This window comes from Gouania willdenowi, chromosome 9, assembly GCF_900634775.1.
Source record: "Gouania willdenowi chromosome 9, fGouWil2.1, whole genome shotgun sequence".
In the NCBI taxonomy this organism is placed as follows: Eukaryota; Metazoa; Chordata; class Actinopteri; order Blenniiformes; family Gobiesocidae; genus Gouania; species Gouania willdenowi.
This window is the reverse complement of record NC_041052.1, coordinates 10,130,076-10,150,853: the sequence shown is the minus strand read 5'-3', so window position 1 is coordinate 10,150,853 and position 20,778 is coordinate 10,130,076. Positions and strand designations below refer to the sequence as shown.

At 36.2% G+C, this 20,778-nt stretch overlaps 1 protein-coding gene across 2 annotated transcripts; it reads right to left on the bottom strand.

The window, feature by feature from the left end:
- On the bottom strand, positions 1–9,389 carry lhx6b (LIM homeobox 6b). Of its 2 annotated transcripts, none has more exons than XM_028457595.1 (8): positions 8,330–9,389; positions 7,597–7,734; positions 7,249–7,370; positions 5,725–5,942; positions 3,737–3,837; positions 3,539–3,634; positions 2,360–2,531; positions 1–152 (listed from the first exon to the last, which is right to left on the bottom strand). In XM_028457595.1, the coding sequence occupies exons 1-8, from the start codon at positions 8,330–8,332 to the stop codon at positions 70–72; spliced, it is 933 nt and encodes a 310-aa protein (XP_028313396.1). In that variant the 5' UTR covers positions 8,333–9,389; the 3' UTR covers positions 1–69. The 2 variants fall into 2 exon arrangements, with proteins under 2 accessions (XP_028313396.1, XP_028313395.1); XM_028457594.1 differs by having other exon boundaries at positions 5,725–5,945; positions 8,330–9,388.
- Between the last annotated feature and the right edge of the window lie 11,389 nt (positions 9,390–20,778).

The window sequence follows — 20,778 nt, the reverse complement described above, 5'->3', positions numbered from 1 at the left end:
AAAAAAAAAAAAAAAGTTCTCTTTGCAACATCATCAAGCTGGTGATGATAGAAAAGATTGCACCGCAGATCAGCGACTGATGGGAAGCTGTGGCAAAGTGATGGACGGGTGTGTCAGGTGGCCTGAAGGGGCGAGGACGGAGAAGTGATGAGCTGCACCACAGGACAAAAAAAAAACAAGAGCAACTGATTAAAGTCAAAAAAAATATCAAAAGCCAAGCATCTTTTACTGCATCATCAAACATTTACCATTTTGATTACTTGTGATTTTACAGCTTAACTTGTTAAAACCTTCAGTAATTATCTCAAATATTTGGAATATGTTAAATCTGATGAAACACATACATTTTCCCCAAATTGAAAACAAAACCATATTTAATTTGGATTTTAGTGTGTATTGTTTGTCATTCCTGCTTTGTAAAATTAACGTTGACTCACGTTTTATGCTTTAGAGCACACGTGTCAAATTCAAGGCCCGGGGGCCAAATCCGGCCCTTTAAGGGGTGGGGAACCCTCGTCCTCGAGGGCCTGATTCCTGAGACTTTTAGATGTCTCCCTGCTTCATCAAGCGCTGCAGAACCATGATAACGAGCCATTCTTTTGATTCAGGGGTGTTGGAATAGGAGCACGTCTAAAAGTCTCAGGAATCAGTCCTTCGAGGACTGGCGTTGCCCACCCCTGCTTTAGAGCATCAAATTTGGTCCGCACGATAAAGTCGAAATTCCATAAAACATGAATAATTGTGTAAAAGTAACAATTCACTCAGTTGTAGATATCTCAGCCCTTCCAAAAACATACATTTAAGGAATACCCACAATATTTTCCCACAATTTTATCACATGATGACAGTCATTTTGAATCGCCACTTGTTGAAAAAGAAATATTTTTCAAAATCTTGCAATTTTATTTAAAAATATTCAAAAAATTGTTTCCCAAATTGAATAAAAATTGGTCACAAACTCAAGGAAATTTAAAGATTGGATATTGTCTGTAACTTCCATTACTTTACATATATTTGTAGGGCAGAATAATGTTGAAATTGCTTGTTTTTTCGCCTAAAATGTGCACCCCACTTGAGATCAAACTGGTCCGTATTTGGCCCTTGAACTGAAATATGTTTGACACCCCTGCTTTAGAGGTTGAAAAAACTGGGGGATAAACACACTCGAGGTCAGTTTGCAGAAAAAAGTTTAGCTGTATGAAATAAGCTCAGGATAAAACCTCTAACTTAATACTTACAGACAATATCTATGCTCACTATATTTCATTTTACTGCACAAGTAAATTATCAAATAATGTTATTCATGACTGAAATTACCACAAGAAAAAAAAAAGAATCAACAAATAATTAAGATGCAGAAAAGATAATCAAAAAACATATATTGGAAATAAGCTGAGGAATATTGATGTGTTGGAAATATACATTGGTGTAAAGAGCACTGATAAATTCTACTCAAATACAGTACAATAAGTCATACACGAAATACTCAAGTAAAAGTAAAGTAGCTCAATTAAATAGTACTCAAAGTAAAAGTTACTAGTCACTTTCACCCCCCTCCATGTTTTTTTTTTTTTTGGTAATAAATCTTGCCACGATGCAAGTTGTAGATGTTTTGATGTTTTTCTGAGAAAAGAACTCGTAAGGACACATCAAAGCAATCAGTAGATGCCTCTGAGGAGGACTGACAGTTTGAAACGTGTCAGGAGATCAAAGTAAATTGCCAGGGAAAATGTTATATAAATGAAACCTTAACATATTATTTAAAAAAAAAAAAAAAGACGACAAAATGAACTCGCTGAAATTAAAACTTTGTATAAACTTAAAAAGGAAGAGACCAAATCTTACACAATTGCAACTTAACTTATTTTCCACGAAGGCATCTGTATAAAATAAAAGGTTTGTCAAGATGTACAATTATTTTTTTATTTAAATAAAATAACACGAATAAATTCAATGCAAAATAAAATAAATTCTCAGGCTTTAAGTATAGATACATTTATGAACTCTACGACTAGGGAAAATAACCTCCATCTAATGCTGTTTTGGCACGATACATTACGTTTAATCTGGTTGTTCGGTTATGATGTGATGCATTTGATTGTTGTCTGGTCATTTCATTTTTTTTTTTGTAGTTTCACAATGTCTGTTGATCATTTTAACTAAAAACAATAAGGTTCTCAGTAACGGTTGGGTGTAGAAAATGTAACAAATGAATTTACTTCTTTTAAAACGTACTTAAGTACAACTACCCATAAAAGCAACTCAATTACAGTAACGTGAGTACTTGTAATCTATTACTTTCAGTTCTGGAAATATACAGCAAAGCTGCAGAAGTTGATAGAAAAGTCTCTTCACTCACTGTCTAGGTATCCGTGCAGAGCCAGCAGGTGTGGTCTGTCTGTGCTGCTGAATGGGGAATAGTGATGGATGTCATCAGGCAGAGACGGAGGCATCCTGCACAGTGACGCACTCTGAGCAAAGCCGCTCTGGGGCTGCTTTTTATGTCGCGCACGGCAGTTCTGAAACCAAACCTGTAGAGAGTGGATGAGAAGTGTGAGCAGGGACAGAAATGATGCACTCAATAAACATTGATCAGTTTGTCTCCCTGTGAGTGAATATTTTTGGACTTTTGTCTAATCCAGAGTAGGATTTGAGCAGTGATTTGTAGAACAGAAACTAAACCTTCTAAGAATGTCTGAATCACTGCTTTAGGTTTTGCAGTTTTTAACACAATACATCATATGTAATTTTATTATAATTCAAAATAGTTAATCTCCTCCAGGTTTGGCTTCAATCTTTAAATCTGCTTCAGACTTCCAGACGCAGTTATTGTTATTGTTCATACTAATACTTTAAAGCATCCTTAGTTATGTATTTGATTATTTGAACCTTTGTTTATTGTGGTGGATTATTATTCATAATGCTATTATACAAGAGCTGTACTGACATGTTACATGTATTGATACTTGACATGGGCTTTTATAATTGTCTGAAAAAGACTTTATTGTCTTTTGTTTGTGTATGGTTACACTTGTTACACTGTGTCACACTTGTTTTGGCAATGTAAGCATGTTTGTCATGCCGAGAAAGCTTTTTATTAATTGAAAAAGTATAGAGTTATGCAAGAGCGATGTACGTAATGATGAAAATGTCAGGAACATAAGTTTTGAAAACTGAATGAAAAATGGGGATGGGAGATAATAAGTGCTACTTCATCAAACTCCCTTTCGAGCAGTGTATTTATGTTTATCTACAGTATTTATGTTAATATACAGTATACTGTATCATGCATATTAGCTATGTAGGCTACAAATGGAAATACGTGTACACATGCTATGAAAGATTTGTATTAAATTGCCTGAAATAAATAAATAATGGAATTAAAAATTAAAATTGACTACAATTATGTCAAAAAAAAAAAGCAGAGAAACTCTTACAACCCAAACTGCAAACATTCCAAACCAATACAACTCTATAAATCCAGCATTTACATGTGCTCAATTTGTGCTAAAGAAGCCATAATGAAGAAACTTCCCACCTGGATAACTCGTCTACTCAGTCCTGTCATTTCTGCCAATTTCTGTAACGTCTGAGCATCTGGGTTGTTGTCTTGAGCGAACTGACTCTGCATCACCTGTGAGGGACACACACACACACATCAGAACCTATTTAACCGCTCCATCTCACCACACACACACACACACACAGACACAGACATCAGAGTCGGGGGCTGTACCTGCAGCTGCTCTGCAGTAAAGGACGTTCTGGCTCTTTTGGCTGGTTTGGGCTGACAGTCCTGATCAGAGGGCAGAGCTCCTTCCAGACTAAGCCCCGTTCCTTAGGACACACACACACACACACACAGACAGCAATCATAACAATATGAATACATTTCCTAATTCCTATCCAACAACAACATATTACAAACTGTACGGAAGCTGATTAGGGCCAATTTTGATGGAGAAAATAATTTTGGGCCAATCAAGAATAAAGTCAAAATGTTGAGAAAAAAGTTGAAATATAATGTCAGTCATAATGTCTGCTATTAAAGTCAAACCTACCATTTAGAATTCACCATATGACAACAAACATCAGATCGTGGCCATCTTTCAATGAATGCTTTAAACTATACTTCAAAGCTGGGTTTAATAACAAAGAGATTGTTTCTTTTTTTTGCTCATAAACACGGTGTTGTAATTTCTTTGAGGACTTTGACGAGATATTGCAAAAAACTCCATCTGTTCAGAAAAAAAAACAGTCAAGTTTGGAAGAGGTGGAGCATTCAGTCCATCTGTGGCTATTGAGGAGATACAGAATCAGATTAGGGCCCTATTCTGGATTATAATCTGGTGGATTGGGCCTAGGCCACTTCTATAGATTTGACTTTAATAGCAAACCTTTGAGTTTTATCACAATATTGTATTTCTCAGTTTATTTTTGACATTTTTAATTTGATCTCAACATCACATTACAAATTTATTCTAAAAATTTCAACTTTAATCTCGACATTTGGACTTTATTTCGATTTGTGTAGACTTTATTACATTGCTAACTATCACCATTGTCATTGTATCTTTGTGAAAACTCATTTTCAAATAATTAATAAACCTCTGATCTTACAAATTTTGTTACATTACTATAAAAAAAAAGTCATGCAGTTAGAAAACAATGCTCTTATCTATCGTGATATACAGTATTTTGTTTTACATATATGTCAATAAATGACAAATTACTGCAACTTCAAGAAAAAATGTTTGGGTTAAAAGAAACAACCAAGGGAAATATTTTTTGGATTCCAACCCAGTTTTTTATATATAAGTCACAAAATGATGCAGAAATGCTTAATAGTGATGGTTGAAGAGATAAAGCATCCACTGGACCAAATATCATATAATTCTATATGATTTGGACGAGAAGTTGTTTTCCAGACATGAACACATCAGAATAGCAGGCGCGACCTCAGCCACGTAACTCATGGCAACGCATTACATTAAAAAAAAATATGTATACCTGTATATGTGGATGAATGAACAATCACACAAAAGATCGCAACTCATGAAGATAACCATAACTTAAAGCAATTATCGTCTAGTAATAAGTTAAAGTTGTAACCCTTACTACAAAGCTAACTCTAGGCTCCACCCTAAACAATAATAAACAATATCATGGAGGAAAGATCACAGAAAAATATTCTGCTGCACATGCCAAAAAAACCCCAAAAAACTGAAAACTACTTTTACACATGGAGTGTACTTTCTATTTAATGCATACATTGAACCTCTATCAAAGGATCAAAGGCAATGTATTGAAGGGGTTCGAAGGGATTTTAAATTATCTCTGTATCAATCATTTTACATTTAATTTCTCACTCCAAAAACAAACAAAATGACAACAAAAGAAAAGGGCAACAAAAATACACGAGAAATACACAGAAACAGACAAAATGAGTACAAAATTCACAAAATCATAACAGAAATATACAAAATGACTCCAAAACCACAGCAAACAACAACAAAAGCACACAAAACAGCAAAAATGTATTTTAGAAATTACAGAAAAATTACCAAAACCTTAACAAAAACACACAAGACCCTTTTGCTCAGACTGGTCATTATTTGCAGAAATAATTGTTGATAATGTGGCCCTCGGATCATGCAGACTGTAGATAATCACATTTTTTGTGGCTGCTGTGTAATAAATACGCATAAATGAGCTGTTATTTACCGTTCTCTGCAGCCCTGTGGAGGTTGTCCAGCATGATGTCGTAGTGGTTCCTACAGAGCACTCTACCCTCTACCAAACCAAACTCCTCTCCAGTTGAAAGCTGCCTCTTGCAGGAGAAACAGGCGAAACAGGCCAAGTGGTACACGCTGCCTCTCGCCCGCCTCACCCAGTCACTGGCGAACACCTGCCGCCCACACTGGGCACACTTGGTGCCAAACCTACTGTTAAAGTGAAGGACAAGACCAGATAAAGCAGTGACGAAGGTCAAGAAGAGAACCTGAACAGTATTATTAGATGTTGTATTAGTGCAGCAGAGCCCATAATATAACTGTATCTATCCAGGCTTTTGATGCATCAGAACATTGTGATTGCCCTCAATTTAATGTCCTTATAATATATTCAGAAAATCAGTAGATTTATATTAAATCACTTTTATCATGTCTGTACAACCCACAGAAACAATTGGAAAACCAGCAACAAGTGACTTTTATACAGACGAGTTTGAAATAGGTCCAAACTCATCTGTTGTGCTTAAATCCTTTTATGTACTGGTCAAACCATAATGTTATATGACATGCAAAGTGACATTAAAAAACTGTTTTGTCATTGGCTGACTGGTGTGAGAAAATACATCATTTATTTATAAAATGAATTATATATGACAAGGTTTGAATGAAGACTAAGATGAATGTAAATAGTTATAGAGCTAAAATTTATCATATGACAAAAATCTTTATTTGTAATCATCAAAAATACTTTGAACATTTTGGTTTAAAAATAATACAATTTAAGATTAATTTCACAATATAGAAATTGTGATAGAAGTGATCGAATTACTATTGTTCATTTTATATTAACATATATGAAACAAATTTGAAAAAAAAAACAAACAAACATTATTGGTGCGCATTTAGATGGCATGCAGCTTGGCTTATAGGCCTATTTGTATAAAGGAAAAAGGGAGGGAAATGTGCCTAAAGTATGATGACTAATAAAAAAAGACAACTTCCCCCATTTTCATGTAATATTTTTCCAGGGAAAAATTCAATCTTTAATTAAATTTGTAAAACGATAACAATTAATAAAACATGAGATTGTTATTTGACAAATATGTATTCTTTCTTTTTTTTTTCAAAAGGCCTGTGAGATTTACCTTCAAAGAAAAACAAACGCTTTCACATTCCTTTTTTTTTTTTTTTTGGTAAATAAAAAAAAAAAAATAAACAAGCCGTTTTACATGATAATTAAAATGGAAGAGTAAAAATAAATAAATAATAATAATGAATTAAAAAAAAAAAAGTCATAGCGTCAATAATTTCAAAAAGATTTTCTTAACTCAAAAAATTAAATCCACCATCGGGGTTCGCTGCGACTGAAGGATTTCACATATGTCCACTTAAAAAACAATAAAAAAAAAATAAAATATATAAAAATAAAAAAAATCTAATGAAATATGTTATGAACGTATATTTCCATCCTCATTGATTGCATCGTTGCTGTTTTCCAGATGCAAAGCGTCTCTACCTGAAATAATCCAGTTTGCAGAATATCTCCTTGTTCTTCACGTAGCAGCTGCTGTGTTGTCGCAGAGACGCTCTGCACACAGAACACTGCAAACAGCCCAGGTGCCAGTTTAGGTTGTTGACCTGTGGGCGGACCATACAGCATCTTTAATTACACACACACACACACACACACACACACACACACACGCACGAACGAACAAACACACTTGGACGTTTTTAGGCTAAAGACGAAAAATAAATAAAAAACCAATCACGTGCAGATCGAGATTAAAATGGAATTTGAACAAAACAATAAAATCAAATCAAATTGTGTGAATGTATGAATGGAAAGGCCCGTTATAGAGACCTTGAGCAGGTACCGGTCCTGGATGTCCATGCCGCAGTTGGCGCACTGGTTCCTGTGCGCAGGAGGAGGAGAGCACAGGCAGGAGGAGGCCTCCGATGGGCTGCACTCCCCCGACTCCTGCTTTACCTCCGACTTAGACTATAAATCAAATACAATTTAAATATATATAATTTTTTTTAAAATACAAAATAACACAATTTATAGAATATATTTAATGTATATAAGTAAAAAAAAAAAAAAAAAAAAAACACACACACACATCAACTTTAGATTTCGGGGTTTCTGATAAACCAATTAAAACAGTTCTAGATAAATGATCAACTGAAGTTGTGAATTTAATGTTTTTACTGCTGATTTTTAATGTCTTTAATGTTCTCATTAATTTTTAAACTATTTTCTCTTGCACTTTTCGATCATGTAAAGCACATTGTGTATAAAATGCGCTGTACAAATACATTTGCCTGCCTTGGAATATTTTATTACAAATGTGAGAACATTTGGTGTCCCGTGTCTGCTCCACGTGTTATAATTCAATGCAGGCCAATGCAACACCTCCACATTAGCTTTATTTTCTTAACGCACCTCACGGATTAAAACCCCTAAACTCAACTGAACCGCTGACTTTCCCCTCATCAAACTTGGCTCTTTAAAAGACAAGGTATCTACTTGGAATCCATTGATTCTGATAGCGATTATTCTAATGAAAAGTCTCAGACAGATGTTTGTGACTCACCATTTTCGGGTCTTGATCGCTGCCTATTTGGAGAGGAGCTGGAGCTGGAGCTGCAGCTTCATGCTCTGCAGCGCATTACGCATCTCTGCCCCAACCCACACTACATCCGGTCCAAAACAAGGGAAAAAACACTTTCTGCTGCATTTAAAGCCTGGCAACAAAAGACATTTTGATGCAATTAGTAGGAGAGAAAAAAAAACCTAAAACTAAATATGTGATCGATCATTCTTCTTGTGCGTAAAGGGAGGCTGAATCCTCAGGCAATCAGAAAGAAAAGATGGCACTATACGTGCAATTAGCGGGTGGATTGAAATGCTTCGCTTGATAAGAGGAGACCCCAAGTGTCAATTTCAGCTGTCAATCAGAAAAGAAGCAACCGAGCCACCAAGTTAAGAGTGTAAAACCCGCGCACGTCCTAATTTCAATAGCAGTATAATCGAAAATCGAAAAAATCTCCTAAGTGAAGAGGCTCAATTGGAGATCGGGTCTATTCATAAGAGACAATGTGCACAAACTGCAGCTGATCTTCACACAGAAAGGAGCTTGATTGTCTCTTTTTTCCATGATGGTCCAATTGAGGTACTCGAGGCTCCGCGAGCTCCGTGATTACAGACGCATTCAGAAAGTGCCAAAAAATGTGCCTCTATGGGTGTCAATCCGGATCCTTGTGTTGTCCTTTATTTCTCGAAATTAAACAGGAATGCATGATTATGTTAATTACCAGCTATGGTATAAACATTGGAGGCAGTGATGATGAGATTGTTAGGAATATGAAGGTTTGCACCTCACGCATGGAAAACCGTCCAAAAGAAGCAAAAACACGATCCAAGAAAAGTTTTTCCAGCACATTTTGGGAAGAATCCAAATAACTCCAATAGACATTAGAGTATTCATTTAAAAATAAAATAAAAAAAAAAAACAGGTTGAAAATAGGCAAATCCAATTTGATACAGCAAGAACCAGAGCAGTGCCACATGCACATGTACGTGACTCCCAGTAAACTGTTGTTCTCCCAGCCTGGGATCCAGATTTCCTCCCAGAGAAAAAGAAGTTTTCAGACAGGATGTGATGCTATAGGACCTGAAACCACAGACTCACAGTATCATTACACTATGTAAAGACACACACACACACACACACACACACACACACACACACACACACACACACACACACACACACACACACACACACACACACACACACACACACACACACACACACACACACACACACTAACATTTTTATACGATAGAATATAATCTGATGAGATGATGTCACTGTGAAGTAGGGCTGGACAATATGGACCAAACCTCATATCTCGATATTATTTCTCAAAATGGCGATATATGATATAAATCTCAATATTTTGTAACAGATGCAGGATGATGGGAACATTTTACCTTTACATCATAAACCTTTAATTTTTTTTCCAAATTTAAATTTTATTTTCATTTAAAATAATTTCTTTGGCTAAAATCACTCCCATCGAGGGCTGGACAATGTGGACCAAAACTTATCTCTCAATGTTTTTGCTTAAAATTGCAATATATGATATCTCGATTTAAAAAGAAAATGTGCTCAAAGTACTAAATATGCTATAAAATCTATATATATATATATATAGTGTTACCGGGTATCGCGGTACCATTATGGCACCGGTTCCGCGTAAACGGTAACCAGACTGAATAAGAACAAACATTTCGGTGCCCCGCCGCCCCCCGGTTGTTGATCATGACGTCAGTGCCTCAGCAGATTCATCACACCTGTTGCTCATAACTGATAGCGAGAGGATAAAAGACCACATGGAGTTTAGCTAAAAGCTGAACAATGCACCGTGCACCCGGAGCCAAGCATGTCAACAACAACAACATCAGCCAGTGTCGACCTCCCGGACCAATTGAAGTGAGTCCCGCTCCCAGCGCTGCCAGTGTGGTGCACATCATCACAGATGATGTCAATCTTTCCTCTTTGCAAACACTGTTGCCATTCAACGTGTGACGCCAGATTTAAAAGGCACAGTTTTGCATTTACACAGGAATGCAGCAGATTGGCTTGCTCAGGGGTTTCTACAACCTGTGGTTCAGGAGCCACATGTGGCTCTTTGACTCTTTTGCAATGGCTCCCGATAGCTTTAAAAAAAATAAATAAAAAGGATATTGTATTTTGACAAAGTGTATGTGGTTTAATTTTTTTTTAAAGTACCGGTTTAAGCACTGTTTAAGCACCGAAACCATTTAAAAAATACAGAGTAGGCACGGATATCGGATAAAACCCAACCGATACTCAACCCTACACGGTATATATACGATCCCCTCCAAAAGAATTTCTAACTGCAAGGTCAATTCCTTTGTTTTTGTTGTATACCGAAGACATTTGGGTTTCAGATCAAAACATGAATATGAGACAAAAGTTCAGAATTCCAGCTTTTATTTTATGGTATTTACATCTAGATGTGTTAAATAACTCAGGACAGAGAACATTTTGTTTGAACCCACCCACTTTTCATATATATTTATGTATATAGGCGATATTGCAATTTTCTATATCGCCAAAATAGAGATTTCGATATATCTTGAGTTTTGATATATTGCCCAGTCCAAGCATGATGGCATGATTAATTTCCTTAAGCAAAAGAAAGAAAAACAAAACAGGCTTACAGATCTATGGGGAAAAATTCCTGGCCCGATACTTTTAAACATATTGTTTTCAGGATCAGTTTTACCCACTGAAATATCAAGAGTGTATTGCTTAATAAAGCAGAAAAATCCTAGCTTTCTAGTTCTGCTATAGTTTTTTAGTAATGCAAGTTTCATTGATGATTTTCAGCACTGTTCCTGTCCACTCCGTTCCCATCAACCGTATCCATGGCAACCCGAGAACAAACTTTTTGATGTCATTTTTTAAAAAGGCAATTAAGGACATTAGGTATTACAACAGAACACATACCTCAGTGCATGGTGGCTGTGATCAACTTTCCATTTGTCCATTCCACAAATAGGTAATGAAGTGGAAAGACCTTCATCGTTCAACCCCATGTTAAACAAATATGAGGAAGAATCCAGCCCTGCTGATATGCTGGTCATACACCACAGCTAACATGGGAAATTAAGTGAGCTACTGCTGCGACCTTTAAATTCCATGATTTTCAACATCCCAAATGTGCCCCTAATGAAAATTCCTCCCCCTTTTCTTTTATAGGTGGTAGTTTGATATAATACGTCAATAAATCAAAGTGAATCACAAAAGCTTATTGACTTATTGCTTCCCTAGTTCTCATCATTATTTAGCTGTGTTCAAAATTGGCTGATTTTATGAAATTTGACTTTTTTGTGTTTGCGTAGTTTCTGCATCTCCTCATTATCTTCCCTCACTATTTAAGCTTGGTTTGATTGAACAAACAGTGCTTGTTCTATCTTATTTGTGCGTGTAGTGTCGTGGTTTTCTTTACCCAGTCTGGTTCTTATTTGCTTTCTGCTCTTATAGCTGTAAATATCCATGGCCAATGATGTAACTCACTAGAGAGAGAGGTACAGACAGAGAAAACAGCCAATTGAAGGTTTCCATAAAATCAATGAAACCATCCACCCAAACATTATTGAGCACCTAAAAAGCATTTCCTTCCATTGTCTCTCTAAGTATTGTCATTGTAATTCACTTCAGTGCTTTACCTGTAATCAGAAGGTCCAGGGTCAACTGCAAATGGACTGGTCAATGTGAGGGACAGTTGAAGGAGTGGAAGATGGTCATTTTAGCACCATTATCATCACATTTTAGACATGGTGTTCTTTTAAAGAGCTAGATCATTGGTTATGGGCAGCTTTGGTCGGTTTTTATAAAATGGCTTTCCTCCGCATTTATACCAACAAAGTCAGAAGAATGACAGAAAATTCATTTCACTTTGGGGATGAAGCAAATAAAAAAAAAACCTAATATAAGTGGGACAGATAAGTTGTACTGTAAGCTTTAGGAAAAATTATGACACTTTCAGTGGAAATGAAGAAATATGAGCGAAAGAGGAAGAGCAGGAGAGCACACAGCGAGGTTGGGAGGAACATTCTGACAAATCAAATGTAAAAGGGCTTTATTTAAACTCACAAAGTTTATTGTAATGCCTAAAACTGATCTAATGTCACCAAATAACACAAAATCTGCTCATAAGTTACCTTGCTTCACAGCATCAATTGTATCATGCATGTCTGATGAATGTATTTTATTACAATATCTACCAGTCAGTCTTAAAATAAAAAAAAATGTAGCGTTTACAAATTTTAAGTTAATAAGAAGACCCTTGAAGCTGACTAAGATAAGATATGACACAACCACAGCATCAATAAATACACATTCAACCACTTACTGTACATGTAATGTCTGCTTGCTCTGTAGGATCCTCAGTGTTTTTCATTTTATGGATTGTGGGAATGATTGTGCATTACCTTCAGGTTCTATTCTTTCTGATTGTATGACAAATATACCTGTGATAAAGGTGCAATTTGTTAGTTCACAGAATTTGAACTTTACACAGCAAATGACTGTCAATATTGATGAATGTTATTGATAAATATTGAAAGAAAGGATAAGAGAGAGCAAGGACCCTTATTGATTATGATTACAGGCCTATGCAGTGGTCAGTAAAGCAGAGCTGACAATATCTGTGAACTGTGGAACGTCAATTATTCCTACTATGCCTTTTCCCCCAAGAAATAGCCACAGTCAATAGTTTATATTATTATTTTATCACCTCAAGTCACATTCTTGTATTGTTCAAAAACTCTACTTGGCAAATAAAACTTTTCTGATTTGGATATTTTTAAGCGAATCAGGCATAAAAAGAGTCGTAATGCTGTCAGGGTCTGTTTGGTGTTTTAAACCCTGGTGTGGCTCGTTCCCAATCAAGCCTCCCTCAATATTTAGTGTTTGGACTCAGAATGGCTGCTGGTTCATTGTCAATGTTACCCTCCTCATATGCTGCGGTGTTTTTGTACCCTGCTCCCACTTTTCCTTGTGCCTTTTTTTTTTTTTTGGAGATTTGTGTTTTTGTTAGTTTAATGATAACCATGAACTTGTTTTATGAACACTACGCATGCCTGCTATCTCCATCTTATTCTGTATTTGGGTCCTCCACCACCACACCCACCCAGCGTGACGCCGTTTCTTTCTCTTTCAGGTGAGTTTTGGTGTCACGATCTGAGTTTATCTCGTACTGAGATTGTATATGCACGCACATGCGCACTACCGAAAAAATTCCTTTTTGCTGAAAAAAAAAAAAAAAAAAATTCCTTTTTGTTTATTTTTGGTTTCAAAGTGAACTGACACATGTTTTGTTTATTAGATTATGTTAGGGTTATAATCTCAGTACGGAGGAAAACTCAGACTGCGACACCGGAAAATGCATTTTTGCTAGTTCCGCTGTGAATTTTGCTACTTTCGCCGTGCTGAGATTGAAAATTCAATTTCAAAGCAATGTTTGTATAAAAAATGTATGTTTTATAACTTATTCTATGTATTTTTTTTATTACATGTATTCTGTTTGGATAGAAATAAAGCACATGTTGGAATATTCTTTTTAAGAATTTATTCTCCCTTTCACTAATTTCCCATGGCAAGCTTAGTATGGCAATCTGAGTCAGCAATTTAAGTATTTCTCATGCAGCAATCTCAATACAAATAAAAATAGTTTATTCTCCACAAAACATGATTATAATAAAACTCAAAACAAAAAGGAATAATTTATTTTCCAAAAAAACATAATTATAATATACATTGCAATAAATAACAGTTAACCTAATGTAACTTTATAATAAGCTGTTATTAATAACAAACTTCTTTTTTTTTTTTCTTTTTTAATCATTGGTTGATTTTTTTTTTTTTTTTTTTTTTTAACCCATGATCTACTGGTGACATTTTAAGCATTTTTTAAAATCAGTAGAGCAATCTAATACAGCACAGTTACATCTACTTTTACATTTACACAGGGAAATTGAGGGAAAAATGTCGTGTCCCTGAACAAAAAAAACCCAATGTTTCGGTTTTGAACTGCCAACCCATTCTATTCCACCTAAAAATAGGCTTTTAGGCCATAAGGTGAACCATGAAAAAGTGGATAGAAAAGGATTTTCATTCCCATGTCAGGGCACAACTTTTTAAAGGCATTTTGTTTAGACTATACCATAATAGACTTTGGATTAAAAGTTATCCACAAAACATCCTGCAGTTTTTTGTCACAAGCCATAAAATCTATATATATATATATATATATATATATATATATATATATATATATAATCCACACTGATAGATTCACTTGTTTTATTTATAAACATTCACTTTATCAACACAAAATCTCTCATAAATTGACATTTATATATGTATGATAACATATGTACATAATGTCTGTATGATCTTTTTGTTTGTTTCTTATTTCAGATTGCATAAACAGCCCTGTTAGAGATGTTGTGAACTACACTGGAAAAATTACCCAAATATCAGGGATAGATTGCAAAAAACGGGTACACACACACACTCTCTGGTTAACACAAATAAATACAAATGAATTAAACTATTTATACTTTTCACAATAATTCCATCATTTGAAAAATCTGATATTAACATCTATGATTTGTTTAGACATGTTTTTACCTTTTTCTTCTTTTTTTTTAATGTTGAATCACGACCGTACAACAACAGCTTCTGACCCTTGTAGCATCTGTTCAACTTTGAGTTTGCAAAGCTAACGTCGGTGTCATGTAAGAATATCTGCGTCTGGTTTATAGGTTGCTTTCACTCTGCGTTTCCTTCTTTTAACTTTAATTTTTTTTTTTTGTAAAAGACTCTATAACCCCATCTGGCTTTGCTTTTATTTGAGCTATGTTTATCCATCTGGTCTTTGTCAAATACAGAAATATACACATTTTTTGATGTCGCATTATGTTTAAACAATGTTGTCTCATTTGTAAAAGTTGGAATTCCCACAGCTCACTCTGTTTTTTTTTTTTTTGGTTTTTTTCTTCTTTCTTTTAAATCTTTTGGGCGAGGTGCAGTCCAAAGTCTGCGCGGTTCCAGAGAACCAGCACAAAGCCACGCCACACATGACTAATGTTCTGTTTGGCATGCTGGCTGAAGGAAAATGTGTGGAAAAGGGTGGAGCTTGCTTTAATGCTGAGGTCTTATCTTGTTTCCCTAGAACCCTTGTCACTCACAGTCCTTGTGAATACTGTTTGACTCCAAAGATAAGAAGAGCTAAAACAAGCCTAAAGGCAGCGCTAAAACTCATTTCTCTTCTGATGTTTGGAACTTTCAAACAGGGAAACCTTGAAGATATTGTGGTTAATGGGAAAACCTTAGTTACACTAGCAATAATCAGGATTTAGGTATGAAATCTTCCCAATTAAGTATTTCAGAGCAAATGGACACAGATCAACATAAGGATGCATACCTTTTCTTTATAGCTAAATTATAAAGAGTGTCAAAGTAGTGTTGTAGAACTCAAGACTTTTGAAGGTCTTGGCCTTGACTCGGACTCGTAAGCATTTTTACTCAGTTTTGGACTGACCATTTCGAGTTCCTTATGTGTCGGACACTTGCAAAAAGTCGGAGTCAGAAATACCTCTGAACACTTACTTTAGGTCTCATTCACCTGACAAACATATTGTGTTCAGTTATTTCAAATAATTCTGGACTTATCAGTGGCTTTTTTTTTTTTTTTTTGCAAGAATTTAGTTGAACAAATTTGTCAAGAGTTGAGATTTTTACATGATGTGCTTTGAAAGAGTTGCAGATACCTTGATTTTTGTCTGTCAAATATCTATTTAAAAGAAAACAAAAAATAAAAAAAGAATGCTCTTTAACTGTTCAACCATGTAATGCTTTTTAAATGTATTTTTATGATCTTGGTCTTGACTCAGACTCAACTACCAAAAGTGTTGGCCTTGTCTTGGGGCATTCTGGTCTCCGGCTAGACTTGGTCTTGGATGGTGTGGTCTTGAGTAGGCTATACGTCAAATATTCTGCTTCTACTTCGAGTGCAAGGCAGGGTACGCACATGTTATTTCTACTTTGAAGTAGAAAGCAACATTATTCATAGAGGAAGAAAAGGAAATGCATCATGAAAACTTGGAAGCGTCACACAGATACGCTCCAGGTTGGCGATGGCCAAAGCGTTATACGACCCCACCCTGCACATGCCTTTAAATAAAAATGAAGAGTTCTTTGCCAAAGTACCTCACTCTGTTTTTCAGAATAATTTCGTTGTGTGGCTTTGTTGGAAGATAATCTTTCCTTGGTCAAAGCAACTTTATTTTGACTCATATTACCTGAACTAAATCATGAGTTTTCTGCTTTTGCAATAGAGCTCTTCTTAATGAAACAAATATACACAATTAAACTGGAAATTAGGATAGAAAATATTTACAGGGACAATTTGAGTTCTTTTTCTAAAGTACATTAAATTTGTATATTGTTGTAGTTGTAAACTAGAACTTTGTCGTCTGAAAATTCATTCCTGAGCTGCACAAAATGTTCATCAGACTGCATCTAGTCTGAGATCAAACCTCCTTTGTTAAAAGCTCTGCTAGGAACTGTAATCTAAGGAAATGGCATCATTGTACTCTTTCTTAAAGCTCTGCAGTTATTTAACATAATGCAAGTTTATTTGAAGTACATAAGAGAAATTACATTTTTTTTTTTTTTTTTTTTTTTCCAGAGCTTGCGCTCCATATGAAAACAATTTTGGAGTATTGTGTACTTTGGCGGGAGTGTGTTGTTGGTGATAGATGACAGGAGAAAAATCACGAGCCGCTGGCTGCAGCACACGCATGCAAATTGCTTTGAGCTGATTGCCATATTCTCCTTGATATTTATCAAGTGAATTACAGTACATCTCGTATTTACTGACAGGAAGCAGCTGATCAATTCCATCACAGGGAGAGGAAGGGAAGATGAGGTTTTTCTCTCCTGAGCTGGAAGTAAAAACACATCACATAGAAATAGAGTTCTGTCTTATGTATTAAAACATGCAGCAATAACTATTTTCAAAGATTTATTTGGTTAAAATTTACTTTAAGCCTCTGTGGGTGAACAAACGCAAAAAGAAAACACAATTTTCACAAAAGTAAAAAAAAATTTTAAACAGATGAAGTGTTAATCTATCTGGTCTCAGAAATACAAATGAATCTTTTTCAATCCAGTTAAACTTTTAAAGTATTGCATCACTTTCACACAATTTTGGCAATTTTTTTTGACTGTGGCTCTGAAGTATAAAGTTTGAATAACCTCTTTAAGTTATTGAGTTTTTAGTGCAGTTTATTTCATAGGTTGTCTACCATAAGTGTACTTTCATGTTGTATTTTCCTATTCCTCTGATACTCTTAGAAGCAGATAATACATTTGGGAGGGGTGGGATCCGCCATCAGGCACGTCTCTAGCTGAATTTCCAACCTTGGAATCACTAGAATATCCTCCCCCTCTCCTCTGCCAGGACATCCGGTCTCTCTTGCTAGTTTCTGAGCAAAGCGGGTTTTGAAACAGACTTTGGCTGCTCGTCAGAAGTTGCAATGACTTTAAATGAAGACCTCCAAAACACATCCGTGTTGTCCAAAGTAATAAATAAAAACCATAGTGAAGACAATGTGGAGCAATGCACACAGCAAAGATGAATGGGAGCTAATGCAAAACACTTCCTCTGACACGCCGCCACAACGTCGCTCATCAGTTATATTTTAGGAATAAAATGGTTTGGAAAAGTACTTTAAAGTATTTCACTTTTTTATTGAAAATGCACTGGTACTTTTTAATTTCATAATGGCTTTCTTTAGCAGAATTAACAATAAGTACAGTGTGTGAAATGCTTCTCCATATTTGATTAGTTACTGGTTTGCTTTGTATATGCTTTACAGAGTTTGCACTAACATTTATGTTCATATTCACTTTCTTTTTATATTTTACATTTCACACATAACAACCCATACAGTTTGTTGTGGTCATTTGTAGAGAAAAGCAAAAATCCATTTTATTTTCATTGAACCATTATTGTAGTATATTGATTTCCTGTGTTGACGACTATAAACTGCCACAAATGCTTAGTTCAAAAAAATTAATAGCTTTGGCCCCAGCACTGACTCCTGAGGTACCTCATAACATAAAAAATAAAATGCATTTTAAACTGTAATGTATAAAATATTATAAAAGAAGTTTCTTCTTCATGCAAAACTTATTTTAAAAGTATTAGTGTTGTCACAACCTACGCCGGGGGCATGTCGTCAACGTGACGCGGAGGTTGGCCCTTTTACTTCTGCGTGGAGGGAACGCCTCCCTATGCGATTGGCAGCCCTGTTGCTAGGGGATTGTGGCTGTGTGTTGTTACAAATGAGCATCAAAAAGCCCTTGTTTATCTTCCGGTCACAGAAAAATATGTTTTGTCTTTAAAACATCTTAAAATGTAATTTATTTCTTGACTATTACTTACCTACTGTACCTAACCATGTGTGTTTTGTTAGACACAAGTCAACAGTCACGCCGGGGGTGAGGGGACCTCGACCCCACCGTAGAGCGAAGAGAGAGCAGCGAGGAAACCTGGTCCACGGCCCTGGGAAGTGGATAGTTGGCGCGGGACAGTACTGTAAAGATTGCTTTAAACATCACGTATGCTCCTGTGGCAGTTTACTGTTAATGAAACACAAACACTGTAGGTGCACAGACGAGGCAGAGTAGTGATAACAGTAAACACACACCTTTTGGTCTGTAACTGACTCTGTTTGGCAGTGCTTCACGTGCTACAGACATGAAAGGAAATAAACTCTGGCACTTTTAGTCCGTCTCGGTTCTTTCTTTGACTCAATCCGCTGTAGAAACAACTCTCGTATCGCTCCACAAAAAGTAGAAACGTGGCGGTGTGACCGGGGCTGAGGTTTGGAGCTGACAAATAACAGCCCTAGCTGACTACCCGTCAAGGCGTCAACTTGATGGGTAGTCAGGATTTTTGGGAGTCGCACGTAAGGTTAAGGGGAAGGGGGTCTACGCCTACGTGCGCCTACAGTGGGGGATCTTACGCAGAACCTTAAATCAGGCTTAAGGTTGTCAAATGCAATTTTTTTCTGCACATCACTTGTTTTCACTTGTGTTGCTTGCTTGCTTGTTTTAAGAGATTAAGCAGCTGATTCTCCAAACTCGAGGTTGATGATTCCATCTTTCAATCACTTGTTGGCCAGAACAAGAAAAATGTTTTCTTTTGTTTTCACAAGGAAACATTCTGCATGTGACAGCATGTGTGTTTCTGGTATTATATGGAAAAAAATATTTTTGTTTCATCAAGATCTGGCTTTAAACTTCAAAAAGTGGAACTAGGGGTGAGGATGTCTGATCTCTTGATGAATCTAACCCACCATCCACTATCTAGAGCACTTAAGAGATTTTAAACTCTAAGCCCAGCAGAATTAGTTACTTTGATCAGCATATCTCTTGTATGTTGTTCTCTTTGTTGGAAATGACAAACATATGTACATTTATCTGTATGCGAGAGGGCGAGTTTGTACTCCATGGTAATTGTTGGTGACATAAGATATTCATACAAGCATAGGGGGATAAAGGAGAGACTGACAGGTGCAACAACTCATTGTGTAGCAGTGAAAGTTTACCAAGCTTTAACAGAGAGTTTAGTTTAGCGAAGAGAACATGCAGAATGCTCTTCTGATGAAGCCCCAGCTCCTCGTTGCTTGATGTGTTTGCACACTGGGGTCAGCGTCAGAGATCAGGTACTTACTCAATCAAGTAAGCAGCTCCAGAAGGAAAATTACTTCCTTCCGACCACTTGCACTCACCTGTGTTGACCCTGAGCAATCAGAGGTGAACAGGTCCCCTAATCATGAACAAGCCCTTGGTTCGCCACATGCACAACCTTGGGTAAAGCCCACCCAGTGCACCCTCCTGTAACACCACCTTCTGCTGGAGGCTGGCCCTTGCGTTCAAGTGTTTAAAACTGTCACATCAAATCGCCTCAGGAAGGAGATTACTTAAGCAGGACGCGTAGCATGTTTAGTTTGATGCCGACTGTAATATCCGGCCTCTGTGTGATCTCAGCAATGCAAGTCAACGGCCGACGAGTCATGTTGTGTCAAGTGGAGGTGAGGGAGCTGGAATCAAGCTGAAGGAAATATAGAAGGCAAGACAGGAAACTTTAAGGGGGTTTCAGTAAAAAAGTGCTAATAAGGATCTATAAGTTGAATCTTTGGTATTGGAACCTCAACATTTGTTTGGAGAAGTGTTCATCATCATCTCACTGATTAAGAATGTGTGATGAGAAAGATATTGGAGATGCCTCACTGGCAATGCAACATTTTACAAAATGCTCTTAAAACAAAACATAAATGTTTGATCTTGGTCAGAGGAGAAAGTACTCGCATTACTGTAAAGTAATTAGTCATTTTTCCTTTGAGTACTATGCAAATATGAAGCTG

Excerpts from the sequence above, each read along its gene's own strand:
- lhx6b (XM_028457594.1), bottom strand. Across the intron at positions 5,946-7,248 it reads TGCAAACTGGATTATTTCAG|TAGGTTTGGCACCAAGTGTG; the intron begins GTAGAGACGCTT and ends TCACTTTAACAG. Across the intron at positions 2,532-3,538 it reads TGAGTAGACGAGTTATCCAG|GTTTGGTTTCAGAACTGCCG; the intron begins GTGGGAAGTTTC and ends CACTCTCTACAG.